This window comes from Suricata suricatta, chromosome 7 (assembly GCF_006229205.1).
Source record: "Suricata suricatta isolate VVHF042 chromosome 7, meerkat_22Aug2017_6uvM2_HiC, whole genome shotgun sequence".
NCBI lineage: Eukaryota > Metazoa > Chordata > Mammalia > Carnivora > Herpestidae > Suricata > Suricata suricatta.
In genome coordinates, this window is record NC_043706.1 from 35,623,653 (window position 1) to 35,640,039 (window position 16,387).

The 16,387-nt window shown below is 40.5% G+C and overlaps 1 protein-coding gene across 1 annotated transcript in view; it reads right to left on the reverse strand.

Annotated features, from left to right (window-relative positions):
• Positions 1-1,735, reverse strand: part of LOC115295225 (BTB/POZ domain-containing protein 9-like) — a 118,190-nt gene extending 116,455 nt beyond the window's left edge. The window contains exon 1 of the mRNA XM_029943166.1: positions 1,691-1,735. Coding sequence (XP_029799026.1) covers positions 1,691-1,735 — 45 coding nt within the window. The remainder of the gene's footprint in view (positions 1-1,690) is intronic.
• Positions 1,736-16,387: the final 14,652 nt, after the last annotated feature.

Genomic DNA, 16,387 nt, shown 5'->3' on the forward strand with positions numbered 1-16,387 from the left:
TGTGTGTTTACACAGTGTACCTTACTCTGTTGTCTTTGGGTTGGTTGTGATAGAAGCTTGTTTTCTTCAACAGATTTTCTTTTTACCCCCAGGTATATTCGAATAGTTGGGACTCACAACACAGTGAACAAGATTTTTCACATTGTGGCTTTTGAATGTATGTTTACAAACAAAACCTTCACTCTTGAGAAGGGGCTGATAGGTAAGTATCACAATTACATTTTTGTATATATGCCTAGATATTTTATCTTCAAATATTTTGCTATCTCAATAAGTCATCTTAACCAACGTCTTAATCAGTTTTTGACTGAGAATTGGTTGATTTCAATACCTCATGGCTGAGTAACATCAGGGAAGTCTTATATTTTTTAAAGTAGTCAATGTAATAATTCTAGTAACCTTCAAAATATAAATATTGCACTAGGAGGTAAGAATTGATAATGCTCTAGTGATGCATTCAGATTTGCTATGTGAGGAATGCTTATGATAGTCAGGCAAAGCCTTTTACACCAAAGGCTTTTCTATATTTAATGGTAGGAAGGATCAGGGAGAAAGTCTGTAGAATACTGATCCAACGCTCATGCTTTCCAAGGCTACGGAGGTATTTTGGCCTTTAGTTGTAAATGAATGCTGTGCTTGCTGTGAGAATATCTTCTTTTCATGGGCACATCAGTCCATATTTGCGCTGTTTAGCCGAGTTCTCCTCAAGAAAATGCCTGCCTTGCCTGTAATTTAAATAAGACCCGGGTAACTGAATTGTCACTGTGAAAGTCAAGTTATCTTGTGGGAAATACTGTCTGACTGATCTTTCATAAGAGTATTTTTAGTTGTTATTTGGTTGTTTTCTGTTGTGTTTTGTTTTTGTTTTAGGTAATACTTAGTCTGGCATTGTTTACAGCCCATCCCAAATCTTGGCACCCTAGATAGCGCAGGCCATGTCCCCGGCTTTTTACACATGTGCTTCAGAGATTCTAGTTTGACCGACTAGTCCCTCAAATCTGTGTCTTTACTGCAGCCTCTTTGAAAAGGGACTCTCTATGTTCAGGTGCCCCTGCCTTCCTACTCCTAAAATAGAATTCTGTGCCTTTACAAAGGGATCCACATCTTCTCTCCTTCTGAGGTCCCCTCCATCTGGGACATGTAACACACTGACACATGTCCTGAAAACATGGTGATGACCAGAACAGGAAAGATGAAAATAACTTGTAAATGTTTCCTAACTCTTGGGAGGGTCATAAGTCTAAATTTCCTTAATACCTGCTGTGTCCTAAATGTAATCCTTTACTTACGGAAGTTTGGAAGACTAATATTAATAAAGTAGCAGGAGTAGAAATTATTCCAATGTATAGGGAATGTTTAAGGGCTCAACTAAGATAAATAATTTGGTATTACCTTTGTTGTGAATGTAACTTTTATATTCAATATAAATGTTAATCATTGTTATGACTTGTAAGTAATTTGAACGTCAACAGTGCTAAAACATTACCTGATATTGTCAAGGCTTTTAATTCTGTGGGCTTTATGGAATTGTGGCAATGGATGGTTGCAAGGAGGGCACGTCTTTTCACCTGCTAGCCATGTTCTGTTATAGACTGTGGGCCCCAGCGTGCATGTGATTGTGTAGTCAGGGGTGTCCTTCCTGAGAAGGATCTTAGAAACCCAGCCACCTTCAGAGTCCCGGGGTGCATACCAGTTGGCTATTCATTTCAGCGCTACGCACTGCATTCTTGAACATGCTGCCCAGCAGGCACCCTCTACTTCAATCAGTCTCCCCTTCTTATTGGAAGAAGAACAGGTTTGTGGACACTGTAATTATCCAAGAAGCGGGTCTGTCTGGCATGAGAAGCCATTACAGGATGAAACTCAGGATCAGTGGTGGTGAGGGATGTGGTCGTTGGTCTGCATTTTTTGTCCAAAGTGAACTAGTCAGCATTATCAGAAGCCATAATGGTCTCAGGCATGTCAGGGGATGAAAGAAGATTGCAGAGATGCAGGAAGTGTGTTTGGTTTCTGGTCAAACACTTTTCTTCGAGCCCTTTTCTCTGATGCTCCCAAGTTTGACTGCAGAGAGCACTGCAATCATCTGCCTGTCATCGTCACTCAACTGAATGGGAGCAGTGGGGCAGGCTGGCAGGTATGTACGTGCACTTGGTGGTAGATGGCCTGCAGTGGGACCCCGTCTGGCACTCCTCCTACCATCTCCACAGCTCAAAGCTGTCCCCACGCTGGGCAGACAGGGAGGTGGTGTGAGTCGAGGGGGAGAGCAGGGCGATTGCATTATCCTTTGTCTGACATGGCAGCTCTGCTTAGTTCAAAGGGGTGTTTGAAATAGCAATGGCCAACTTTCCATATTGATGATCTCAGATGCATTTCGGCTGTACCCTCAGCCAGCCACCCAAACAGAGCCTCTGAGAAGGGAGTGGTTTTCCAATGAGGGCATGATGTACGTCAGGATCACCCGGAGTCACTTCTAAATTGTAGCCGCCTGCTGCTTACTCCTTCCTGTGCCCTGTGAAATCTGCACTCCTTCCTTGAGAACCACTGGCACATGCTCCAGGCTTCCACGGAGGGAAAGGAGTAAAAAGTAACACAATGTCGTAATGATGAGCAGTAGGGTATGGGGCCCTCCTTTCATGGTTTAAGACTCAGAACCTGTCTCTTTCACAGCTCCTGATCTTTGTTTCATAGTTCCAGCAGTACTCTCCTTATAGGCCTCAAAATCACTTTAAACATATCTGTGGGAGTTTTTTAAAATCACATTTTAGTATCATTACTTACAACATATGATGCCAGGAAAAAAATAAGCTTCGTAAGGTTTTAGTCTTGTTTCCCGGCAGAGCGCTTCTCGCGTGTCCACCCCTCACACATCTTCACTTGTGCAGATTCGCGGGGAAGCCTCGGAACCCTGGGTTCATAACCCCCGGGAGCAGCCCTACCTCAGCCACACTGACCCCACCCGGTGCCAGCTTCTCCCACCTCATCGGCTGCTGCCGCCACAGCCCCTTCTCGTCTGGTGGCTGCTGCTGGATCATGCTGGGACGCGTTCCCGCCTGGGCGAGTCAGCCTGTGATGACCGTCGCCTCTTTGTTAGGGCGCGTTGCTAGAACGCTAACCTCCTTACCTGCGAGACGTGGAAGCAATAATCACAATAGATGTGACCACTGTTTTATAAGCGCTCAGCCTCCCGAAGAAGGCGCTTGCTTTGCCTTAGCATTCCGCCTTGTGACACACACATGGCATTTGCCAAGTCCTTGTACTTTTTCATAATAATTGCCAAAGCTTCCATTCATTTAATCTTGTATTTAAATTCACTTACTCACAGACAACATAGTTTTGTCTGTATGCTTCCCACTTCCTCTCTGTCAGATTATTTTGACACCAATCCCAGACATTTTGTCATTTTATCCATAAATATTTCAGTATGTTTCTCTAAAAAGTAAGACCTTCTTTTTTTGTAGCCATAATGACAATGTCATTATAATATCCCCAAATTGAACTATAACATTTTATTGTATTGTTTTTTAAGTTTATTTATTTAATTTGAGAGAGAAAGAGAGTGTCTGCACACACAGACATGCAAGGGAGGGCAGAAAGAGAGGGAGAGAGAGAATCCCAAGCAGGCTCCGCACTGCCAGCGCAGAACCCAAGAGGGGCTCAAACCAGTAAACCTTGAGATCATGACTTGAGCCGAAATCAAGAGTCAGATGCCACCCAAGTGCCCCAGGATACTTAATACCTATAAAAAGTTACAGTTCAGGGGCGACTCTTGATTTTGGCTCAGGTCATGATCTCACGATATATGAATTTGAGCCCCGCATCAGGCTCTGTGCTAACAGTGGGGAGCCTACTAGGGATTCTCTGTCTCTGTCTGTCACTCTCTCAAAATAAATAAACATTAAAAAAAATCCACTCAGTGTTCACATGTTCTTAATTGGATCAAAGTCTAGAGTGAGTTTATGAGCTTTTACAGGTTATTTAAATCAAAATTCAGATAAGGTTCATACTATAAATAATATGACTCTTAAATCTCTTTAAATCTGCAGGTTTCCTTCCACATTTCTGTCATCTCTTTCCCTCTCTCTCTCTTTCTCTCTCTCTCTGTGTCTCTCTTATTTTTCTCTCTATAATTATAATTTATTTGTTGAAGAAACTAGGTTTTTGAAGAGTTTCTAACAGCTGGATTTGGGTGATTAAATACCCATGGTAACATTGTCATGTTTTTCTGTGGTATTTTTTGAAATTTAGTAGTTAGAGACTTAATCTGATTCAGATTCTGGGGATTTTGTTTTGTTTTTTGTGCAAATGCTGTTTAGGTAATAGTATATATATGTTTATTAAGAAACACAGAGAATCTTCAATTGTCTCTCTCTTTTGGATGTTCCCATTCATTCAGGATTATTTCCTGGATTCATTAGTTCATAATTTGGAATTGCAAAATGATTATTTTCTTATTGTGTCCTTCCTTCTTTATTTTGTGGCTAGGAAGAGAAAACTTCCCTCAACACTTACTTGATAATCTTGAGATGCAGTTTTCCAGGAAGAGAAGGATAAATGTCATACCCTTTCTTTGTATGTGTCATTTTCAAATAGATAGTTACCTAGCATCCCCCACATGTGACCAGTGGAGTTTATTGGTGGGGATCGTTTGTGGGGGAGAGAGAGGAATACACACCATTTTCAACTTATGGGATTAAACAAATTGGACACCTTTCAGTTACTTGCAGTTACTATTATTGACATTCAAATTGTTCCCATCTTTAGCCTTTTCATACTGGCTCTTGAATCCTTCTGACATGATCTACATAGTTCTTCATAATTCCTTGATTTCTGGTAGGACATGACATCCTGGGTTCATTTTGTACATTTCCTGCCCCGATCTGGAATCAACCATTTCTGCAAGAAGCCTGGCTTCCTTTCAGTGGGAAATGACATTTGGAAACCTCAGTCTGAGCACTTGCTGCTGGGTTGGTCACTATTTCTGGGCCTTCCCAGGGGACAGAACTAGGAAATACATGCATATTACTTTATTTACTTATCATATTTAACAGGTAAAATATATCACAAGTGCATGCTGACACATCCAATTAAAATTCACTACGCAGAGTTCTTGCTTAGCCTTTGATCTTGCAGCTCCTTTTCCCCATACAAAAACTCTCGGTCACTGGTGATACAACACAATGATTCATTCGCTTTGTCCCCAGCACGTACAGAACAGTCTCAGAATTACAGTATCGGTACTACCAAATGGTTCCTGAAAATAGTTTAAGATTTTTCCATTTTGGGGGCCCTTAGCATATTTCCCACTAGAGATATATGTTAAAATTACTGTGTTACAAAGTCATCTAAAATAATTCTCTGTGTGGTCATGCCGCTATTTCGGTATATGTTGGATTCATTTACTCCATTTTGCTTTCAATGTTTGGCAATTGCCTTTAATGGCTTTTGTTTGTTTTGTTTTGTTTTATAACCATGTAAACTATATACGGAGTTCCAAAGTGAAATCTACAAAGCAGCTGTATTTAGAGAAATCTAGTTTCAATTCCTGTCCTCTCCACTCCTATGGGTGATCTCTTTTCCCCTTGAGGTTTTTGGGTTATCCTTCTATTTTAAATGATGAAAAATAAGTAAAGCTACATATTTTATGTTATATTACATATAATTTATAGTTTGTATCCCCTTCAATATTCTTCAATAATTGGTAGCATACTATATGCTACTCATACTTTATTTCTTCACCTTGCCTTTTTGTACTTAACACTTCTCCCAGAGCTAGCTACAAAGAAGGATATGATGCATTTCTTTTTCTAGCTGCATGGTGCTCATTAGAATACTTATACTGTAGTTTATTTTGTTCAACCAGTTCTCTGATGATGAACCGTTTGGGTTGCTTTCAGTCTTCTCCTACAAATTATGCTGTTGCCTTGGGCAAAAGTCTTTTCCTAGTTTTTCGACTCTATCCTTGGGATGGCCTAGAAAGGGGATTACATGGTAAGAGGGTAAATGCATGCTTAATTTTGCAAGATGTTGCCAAAATCACCTCCACAGAGATTATACCATTTTGATATTCTCATTGGCAGTGTAGGAGGATGACCGTTTCCCCACGTAAATAGGAAGGTAGTATCAAGCTTCTGGCTTGTTGCCAGTTTGCTAGGTGAGAAACGGTATCTCAGTGCCCTTTTAACTATGTTTCTCTTATGAGAGAAATTGAGCATCTTTTCATACATTCAAGGGCCATTTGCATTTTTTCTTTTTTAAATAGCTCTTCTCTTCTTATGAGTCTTGTAGATGAATAGAGAATATGCTTTTAGTAAGACTTGGGGGAGCAGTAAACACTTTACACTGATATTAGACTGTGGTATTTAGCATTACATGAGTCTGGTTTCCCTTCCTAAGGTCTCCTGGTTTTTGGAAAACATAAGCTCTCACAAGTCCCTCTCCATCCTTATCCTTGGCTCTACCGCAGCTTAAGAGATAGTAAGCTAGAGCATGGAGCTCTAGGCTCAAAATTCAAGGCCCTTTAACCCTTCCAAAGAACAAGAAGCTTCTATTACCAGCTTTAGGCCTTTAAGGGTTACCTCTGTGTCTGCCAGGACAGATCCACGAAGGCTAGTGGCTCTTTTGCTCTAGTTTCTTGTTAATAATTGATGTAGGGCAACCCAAATAGGCAGCACAAGTACAGGAGTTCTGTTTCTGAAGCCTTGGGAACACTCACTGCCACTGCCACCATGGAATCGTGCTGTCTGCACAGGGACACAGGAGCCCATGCTCGTCTGCCCCCAGAAGCAGATAAAAATGTTTCCTTTCTTCCTCCCACTTTCCACTTTCTCACTAGTTTCTTCTACTGGGAGAACTTCACCAAAAACCAAGCTGGCAAGCTTGGGAGATGTGGTTTGGAGAGCATTAGCCTCCAAGATACAATGCAGAACGAAGGAGGGAATAGAGTTGAAAGTAGACAGACTGACAAAGGCAGAAAGTGCAAAAGGGGCTCCACACATCAGGGAGCTTACCCTCTGCTTCAGGGGAGCTAGAGAAGCACATTGGCAAGACATAAAAATATGTGGAGTGCAAGACAGCAGACAGAGGCACAAGCAGAGTGGAGAAAGATGAAATACTTAAGTTGGGCTGTGAAGGAATAAAGATAATTTCTTGCCTGGTAAGATAAGGCTTCTTGAAGAATGGTATTCTAAAGGTCACCTGTAAGCTCAGTCGGTTGAGCGTCCGACTTCAGCTCAGGTCAGGATCTTGCAGTTTGGGGGTTTGAGCCCCACATCGGGCTCTGTGCTGACAGCTCAGAGCCTGGAGCCTGCTTCGGATTCTGTGTCTCTCTCTCTCTCTCTGCCCCTCCCACACTTACTCTCTGTCCCTCTCTCTCAAAAAATGAATAAATATATTTTTTTTAAATTTTAATGGTATTTTGAGCTGGGCCTTAAAGAATTCCATAAACAGCAGAGAGCACTACAAAAGTGCTAATTTACATAGAAGCAAAAATGGCTGATGCTCGGTCCCCTCAGAAGAGCTGGAAGCAGGAAATAGAAATAGGTTGTCTATAGCTGCTACTGTCATCTAAAAGTATTTTGAAATTGTAACACTGTGTTTAGAATTCTGTTAAGTTCCTGGGGAAATAAACAGTTAGAAACCTGTGCTGTGAATGACTTTTGGCATCCAATGAACTAAGAATACGACTTCTGTGCTTTGCAACTGTGTTTAAATAGTAAGTGTCCTCTGGAGCAAAAACAGAGATTTGGGGGTGGGAGAGCTCACTAGGGGGTGAAAGTGTTAGAATGTGGCATAGAAGCAAACTTGCAGGAGTGGCATAGGGGCCCTAAAGACCTTAATGCAGATGGCTTCCTAAAATGACACTATTGAGTCTGGACTAGTCTAGACCAAGAGACTATGCTTTTCCCAGCCTATTTCTCTAACCAGATATTAAAGCTGGTTCTAATTGTCAGTGAAGCTTAACTTCTTTATCTACTGTAAATTACTTGGCATTAAGCAGACATTTATTAAAGAGGCTGCCAAGTATATCTTAAGCACTGGGGATTGAAAGATACAGAGGTGTAGTTTCTGCCTTGGAGGATCTTGTGAGCTAATGGAGGAGAAAGACACTTAAATAGAAGGTGACAACACAGTAAAATAGATCATCTATTGGGAGATTTCAGCAGATGCTATAGGAACACTGGAATGGGGGCATCTAACATGAGTTGGAGATGGTGGCAGGGAAGAGCCCCCCAGTGGAGGTGATGAATGGGTCAGTCCTTGAACAAAGTTGGGAAGTGGAGGGTCAGGGGAGAATCACAGAAAACGATCTGTGCGCAAAGGCCTGTTTATCTCTGACCTACTTCAAAGCCAGTGCCCATTCCAGCAGACCACCTTGCATATGGTCAGGTGGTTAGAATAAGAGTTAAGTTAGTTGTGGTCTCTCAGCCTTCCTGAGGAGAAGGTTTACCACTATCTTCTTATAGGATCTTAGAGTTTAAAAACAAATTCAGAAACAGTAAATGCCCCACAGTAACACCTGTAGAATGTAACAGCTTGTTTGCCTCCTTTTCTAGTGAGCCCATGTTCGCCAACAGGATGGGCTCCAGTTCTTAGGCTGGGCGGAGGGCGAAGGAATGGTTAGAAAGCAACTTCTTCATAATCATTTAGGAGTCTCAGTCTAGTGTGTAGTTCTTGATGCTCATGGAAGTTTCATTTTCCTCTATACCTGTATTTAGTTTCCGGTGGTGGTGGTGTTTTGTTTAAGAATAAAGACAACCTGAAAAAGATTTTATTGCTCTAATTTTACAGAATTTGCTTCTGCAGGTTACAGGATTGATCTTTTGGATCCTACTTAATATATCCCCTTGTTATAACAGTGACGTAGTGGGGCGGGGAGGGGGGAGGGTTGTCCAGATAAATATAAATGTGCACAACTTGTCTTGAATAGGACATCATGGAGCTTATATCCAGCACTACACAACAGTATCGCTTTCTCACAAACCGTGTTCTCCCTCACGTTCGCATTAGGAATAGCCATGCTATAAGTAGTCAGGGAGTTTCTGCAGCACCTACTTTGAAGGATGTTCCAGGGACTAAGGGATTGTAAGATCTAATGCTGTTGTTCTAGTCCGTAGCTAAATAGAGCAAGCCTCCACCACAAACCTAGTAGGTAGTTTTTAAACTTAATATTTAAATAATGACAAATACATATTCCTATTCCCCCCTTTTTATTAAAAATCATAGCACATATCCTCATACATATTTTTTCAGTTCGTGTTTCTGGGTGATCTTCCCTTACATACATACATAGAGCTTTCTTATGCTTTTGAGTCTTACATTTGTGCAGTATTCCATTAAACAGAGGTGCTGTCATTTATTTAAACAGTCACCTTTGATAGACATGTAGGTGTTTCCAGTAGTTTACTACCAATAACAGTTGTGTAATGACCCGTTTTATAAATAGTGAGGTTTAATCAGAGGTGATTCTAATAAAGCCTAAAACAAACAAAACAAAAATGCCCATTATAAGTCCCAGGGCCAGCTATATAATTTGCAGGGCAGAAGCAAAATGAAAACGTGGAACCCCTTGTTCAAAGAACAGGTTATATGCCACGAAAGGTTTGGTTTTTTTTTCATTTTTCTTTCTACACATTACTCAGGGCTCATCACATTAGGTATGTCCTTAGTCCCCTTTATTTATTTCACCCATCCCTCCACCTACCTCCCCTCTGGCAACCACCAGTTCATTCTCTAAGTCTATTTTTTCATTCCTTTTTCTCATTGTTTGTTCATGTCTTTCTTAAATTTCACATATGACTGAAATCATATGGCATTTGTCTTTTTCTGTCTTATTTCACATAACAGTGCAAAGCCTGACGTGGGACTTGACCTCATGAAACGTGGGGCCATGACCTGAACTGAAATCAAGAGTTGGACACTTAACTGACTGAGCCACCCAGGTGCCCCACTGGGAGTGCTTTTTATTTCTTATCATTTTGATTTTAGCCATTCTGACGGGTTTAAAGTGATATCACACTATGGTTTTCATTTGCTTTTCTTTGATAATTAGTGATATTGAGCATCCTTTCATATGCCCGTTGGCCATTTGTATGTCTTCTTTAAAGGCAATTTGAAAAAAATGTTTTTCCTTTCTTTTGCAATCTTCCTACTTGGCGTGGCTGTGTGTGTTGTAATAACAGATTTATTTTTTTGAAAGGAATGGATTTTGAGGAGAAACAGCATGGGGCAGAGGTATGGAATAGAAAATAAATACAAATGGAAGCTGTTTTGCTAATTGTCGTATAACAACAACAGATTCGTATGGATAATGCCCTGTACAAAAAACACACTAAAAGGGCAAAGATTGAGGTGATCCCTAAGGCGAGGCTGAAGATTCCAGTCTCTGGTATCTGGAATAGGCTGCGGTCCTTGTTTTTAGATGGGTCACTGGATGTGTGACACAGCCCACCAGATTTGAACAGAATAATGGCCACTTGACCCCGACAGAAGTAGCCTTAAAGTGTCTGGTTTCATGCATCACGTGACTACCTGGTTCCTTCCCAGGATGCAGGACCAGGCTGGGGGGAGGGGGTTCTTCTTGTCAAACTCCTTCCTAATATGAGTTACAATGGCTTCCTCCGTGTTACTCTTCTCCACTGGGTCCTGTTGCATGTCCTCTGACATACTGGCATTTTGGATCACAGCCTTTCCGTGGCACAGGGTTACAGAGGAGCAGAGGGAGGCTGACCACGGTGGACTCCAGGGGGAGGGCAATGCTCAGACCCAGCAAGAGCCACCTTTGCTAGCTAAGCCACGGCACATCTAAGGTGGCATGGTGTTTTTGTTTGCCGTTTAATGTCATTCAGGGTAATGAAAATTTAAACTTTTTTTTTGAGAGAAAGCATGAGCGGGCAAGAGGACAGGAGGGAAGGGGAGGAGGGGGGCGGGGAGAGAGAGAGAGAGATAAAACACGTTAAGCAGATTCCATGCTCAGCGCAGAGCCCAGTGCAGGGCTCAAGCTAATGACTGTGAGATTGTGACCTGAGCCTCAATCAGGAGTTGGATGCCTAACCAACGGAGCCACCCAGGTGCCCCGAAAAATTAAACTTTTAAATTATTAGCACAAATTTTATCAGTCATCTTTATATTGTGTAATGGTGATTTTAAATGCAGATATAAGAGCATTTATATGTAGAATCACCAGAATTATACAGTTCACATTTGGTAGCTCGTGTGTATGTTTAGTTCTTACCAGAACAGTGGAAATTCTGCACAAAACTAAATTTTTTTATTTCACTTCCTAATTCACAGACATTCCACAAAAACTCTCTACCCTTGCTTGGCTTACTAAGTAAGCTTCCTTAATAAGGATGGTCTGAGAGGGAAGGAACTGTGGGTTGCCTGATGTTTCCCTTCCTTTTTTATGTTACTATTACCAACATAAATATTTGGCTATAAGAGGGAAATCAGAGTGAAAAAAAGGATACATGTCCTTGGTCCTTAGTGCTTCTTGGAACACTGTTGCCTTCTTTCCACTCTGGCGGCAAGTGCTGGCTGGAAGGGGAAGTGTGGCCTCCCTAGGCTCTCAGCAGCCTCACTCACTCAGTCACAGGCATGGCTTGTTTACCTCGTCCTTGCTGAGAGTCTCACCCAACACCCACATGGTGTGAGTTCCCTGGACTTCTGCACTCCTGGGGCAGCAGGCAGTGTGGACACACGTGTTGCATATCTCCTGTGTTCATAGGCTTGCTCCATAGTCCCATCAGAATTCACTTGAAAACATAAATTCAGAGATAAGATTATTAAGAATCTTAGAGCCAATACAGCATTAAGCTCCTTGTGGGTCGCCTCTGAGTGCGGGGCCTGTCTGACAGCACTGGCTGCATTCCCAAGAAGGTGGCCCTGATCACCACTGCTCCTTAACAGCGGTGAGGGGCCAGGGGGAAGAACAGAAATAGGTGTGATAAATATTGAGGAAAGGGGGCCAAATATCATTATTTGCAGATGAGCTATGATAAGATACCCAAGGAGATGAACTGAAAAATTACTAGAACTAACAAGAACTCCAAGAATCATAACCAGTTACAATAATATATACAAATAAAGTGTTACCAAAAGACAACAACAACACCCAATAACCAGTAGAAAGTATAATGGGAGAAATTCCATTCGTAATAGCAATGAAAACTGCCAAACACCCAGCAACAACCCATGAGCCATACATTTCCCTTACATTAGTCCATCCTTAGCCACAAGACCACAGATCACCCATCTCTGAACCCCTCTTATGCCATTAGAGATGAGATCAAGGTCAGGAAAGCAAAGATGGGAGTCATAATAGTGTAGATTATGAGGGGAGCGTGCCAGGAAGATCTGCCAGAATTTTTAAACTTTTCTCCCCCTCACAAACAACAAATGCCACCTACCAAGGAATAAAAGTAATAAATCCACAGATTCTAATTTAAAAAAAAACTATAAGTCTTTAAGAAACACTGAATAATGGAAAGACATATTTCTGGATGGAAATGTCACTTCTTCCTATCTTAATCTACCCGTTTCATGCAGGACTACTCAGAGTCCCAACTGTGCTTTAAACAACAACAACAAAACAACACGAAACAACACAAAACAAAACAAACCTTTGAGTTAAAAAGAAATTTTCCAAGAGAATAAATAAATGAAAATCCTTTCCCCTCAAAACAAAAAAAAAAAAATGTAATGAGAGGTCTAGTATTACCAGGTATTAAAATTAGTACCACATACTGAAGTAGTATGGCATTAAATGCCAGAATTAAGTGGGAGATAAATTAAGCCAACTCAGAATTAGATCTTAGCATATGTAAGAATATAGTGCAGGATAAAAATGACATTTCCTGTGAGTTAAGAAAGGAAAGGTAATATAGTAAATGCTGCAGCAGTTGGTAATTCAAAACACTTACCTGAGATTTTCCCCACATACTGTCAACCAAAATAGTTTCCTGTTAAGAGTTAGGGTTTACAACATGACTCCAGAAGAATTCCAGGGAACTGTGAGTAAGTATTTATCTGAGCTCAAGGTTGAAGAGGTACTTCCTCAGCATCAAAACAAAGCTAGGAAGCACCAGTAGAGCTCCAAGGTGTTTGACAAACTGGGGTGCCTGAGTGGCCCAGTCAGTTAACTATCTGACTTCAGCCCAGAGCATGATCTCACACTTTGTGAGTTCTGAGCCCTGCTTGGGATCCTGTCTCTGCCCCTTCCTCACTCGCTGTCTCTTCTCTCTCTCAAAGTACATAAATAAACTTAAAAAAATATGAATTCCCAATAGGTAATGTGCACAAACAGCAATTTATTAAAAAGGAAAGAAAAAGCACTATTGTCAATAACCTTGACAGAATGTGGCCTCACTAATAATCGAAGAAATGCAAACTAAAACAAGATACCATTTTTATCCTGTTTTATTGGCAAGTATTTTTAATTTAAAATGTTTCATTTACATACAGTCATTTCTTAGCAAAACAGAAACACAAAAATATATACAGTGAAATATTTCTATTTTAACATGCATTAGCCTAGTTATTACTAAACTTGAGTATGTTTTTCTGTTTATGGCTATTTCTACTTTTTTATAAATTATGTATCTTTGTATTCTTTCTCAACTTCTTTTCTGATTGCTTGTGTGTTTTATTATCAATTTGCAGATTATGGGTATTCATTCTTTGTCTTTTATACATGTTGCAAATGCCTTCCCCCACACTGTTATTTTTAACTTTGTGAAGTCCTTGTTGTGCACAAGATTTTTTATTTTGATTTAGTCATACCTGTCAGTCATTTCTTGCTTCTCGACTTTGTGACTTGCTTCGAAACTCCATCCTCAGCCCAAAATATGAAAATGTGCTCCTCTGTTGCTGTGGTCAGTGGTTCATTCTGTTGCCTGGCTGGCTCAGTCAGTAGAGTGTATTACTCTTGCTCTCAGGGTTGTGAGTTCAGGCCCTATGTTGGGCATAGAGCCTACTTTAAAAAAATAAATAAAATATGTGACCGCTTGTTCTGAAATCCTTTACTGATTATTTCATCCTTTCCCTCACTGATTTAAAATAGCAGGTGTCCTGGATCTCCCTATCCATCCTAGATTCTGTGACACATCATTTAAATAACTGCAGCTTTATAATCTATTTTGCTGCCTTGTATAGCAAATCCACATTCATAGCTATTCTTTTTCTAAATTTTCTAGGCTATTCTTTCAGATTTTCTTTTCCAATGAACTTGAAAATCAGCTTGTCAAGTTTCATTTCAAAATCCTGTTGGCAAAGATATTTTAAATGAAAATACTTAGTATGGGTGAGGCTGTCACGAAATGGGCAATGTCATACTGTGGAGAAATGTATAAGTTTTCTTGAAGGCAGTTTAGCAGTAGATGAAGTGTCTTAAAAATACCCCTCGATCCACTACTTTAGTAATTAATCCTAAGGACATATTCAGGAAGAACAGTTCTTTTACATGAATGTATAATGCAGTGTCATATTTATGATAACCAAAAAAGTGGAAGGACTAAGAAACATCTTACAATAGGGGCATAGTGAAATAAATTCTGTCACATTCACACATCAAAATTTCTATATAATCATTCATTACATAGGGAAGTGCTCATAATACAATATAAAATAGAAGCAGGATACCATCTTATAGCCAAGCTGATGCCAGTATTTTAAAGATAATGCGTGTATATTTAGATGTACATATGTTAATTTGCTAGAGCTGCCATAAAAATATACCATAGTCTGCGAGGCTTAAACAGCAGAAGTTTACTTTCTCCTAGTTGTAGAGGTTGGAAGTCCAAGATCAAGGTGTCAGCAGGTTACGTTGCTCCTGAGGCCTCTCTCCTTGGCCTGCAGATACCGGTCTTCTCACTGCTTCTCCACATGTGTTTTTGAGCAGGCGCTCCCATCCCTGATGTCTTGTCCCTTCTCATAAGGACATCGGTCGTATCGGAGCAGGTTTCCATCCTTATGGCCTCGTTTAATCTTGATTATCTCTTTAAAGTTCCAATCTCTAAATAGAGTCACATTCTAAGTTGTGGGGGTTACCCCTTCAGTATATGAATTTGTGGGGGACGGGACACAATTCATTCTGTAACAGTTCATGGAAAAAGATAACGAGAAGAACATCAAAATGTTAACCAAGGATTTCTAGCTGATGAGATTGTAGGTAATTTTAATTTTTAATTATATTTTCTGCATTTACATATTTTCTTCAGTGAATATGTGTTACTTTCATAATCAGAAAAAAGATTAATGTTTCTTTTTCAAATAAAGCTATCTCCACATTGCCTATCGTAGGTGAAAGACAGGTAGGGTGGGTAGGGGCAGCACCCCACATGCCCCCATGTATCGCCCACTAAATTAAATCCTCTTTCTGGGTTAGGTAGGGGAATTTCTTTATGAAGTATAGTGATTCACCTGATGAGGATTCTCTTGAGTAAACCAGGAGTCCTTGAGAATCTAGATGAGAGATGCCAGACAAACAAACAAAAAAGCACATATACTGTATAATTCCACTTATAAGCAATTCTAGATCATGCAAATTCACCTGTAGTAACAGAGCAGTTCACAGTTCTCTGGGGCTGGGGGAGGGATTACAGGAGGGCACGAGTGAACTTTTGAGGATGATAGAAAGGTTTGCTATCTTGATTATGCTAATAGTTTCATGGGTGTGAACATATGTCTAACTCATCAAATTCTACATTTCAAATATGTGAAATGGATTGTATGTCAATTATACCTCGAGAAAGACATTTAAAAATGAGAAGAGGGAACTGGAAGGAAACATTCCAATAGCCTTTGGAGCCTTCCAGGATTCCTTGTTTATTAAAATAGCAGTGCGAGGGCTGTGCTTTTGTGAATCAGATGAAATCCTTGGGATGTGGAAGCTCTTGGAGCAGGCTGCTGTATCAAATGTTTTGGGAGGGGACCTCTAAACCTGATGGCCTTTTTCTGCCTCATAATTCAGTGTAACAGGGCTTGGGTGTGTCACCGATTTGAGTAAAATTAAGTGATTGCATGATATCGGGTGCCTGGTAGGTGAGCCAGTCCAGGACGCAGCAATCTTTTTGAATTTATTGGCTCGTTAATATTGTGAAGATGGGTATGTTTCTTTTATAGCTGCATTCGATACATACCTTTTTAAAGTCAGGAACTGGTACAGTGCTACAAGAGAGAAATATACTTAAAATCACAACATTACCTGTGGTAAAATTATCATAAAAACCATCTAGTCCTGAAGCAGGGGATTACTTCAATCCTGCCCTCATAATGACAGGAAATGGTCGTTGGTGAAGTTGTTTTCCATGAAGCTGTGTTGAAATCAACTAAAATGGCAATAAAGTGGAGTGTCAAAATGAGGGGCTCAAGTGAGATGTAAAAGTACAGAAGG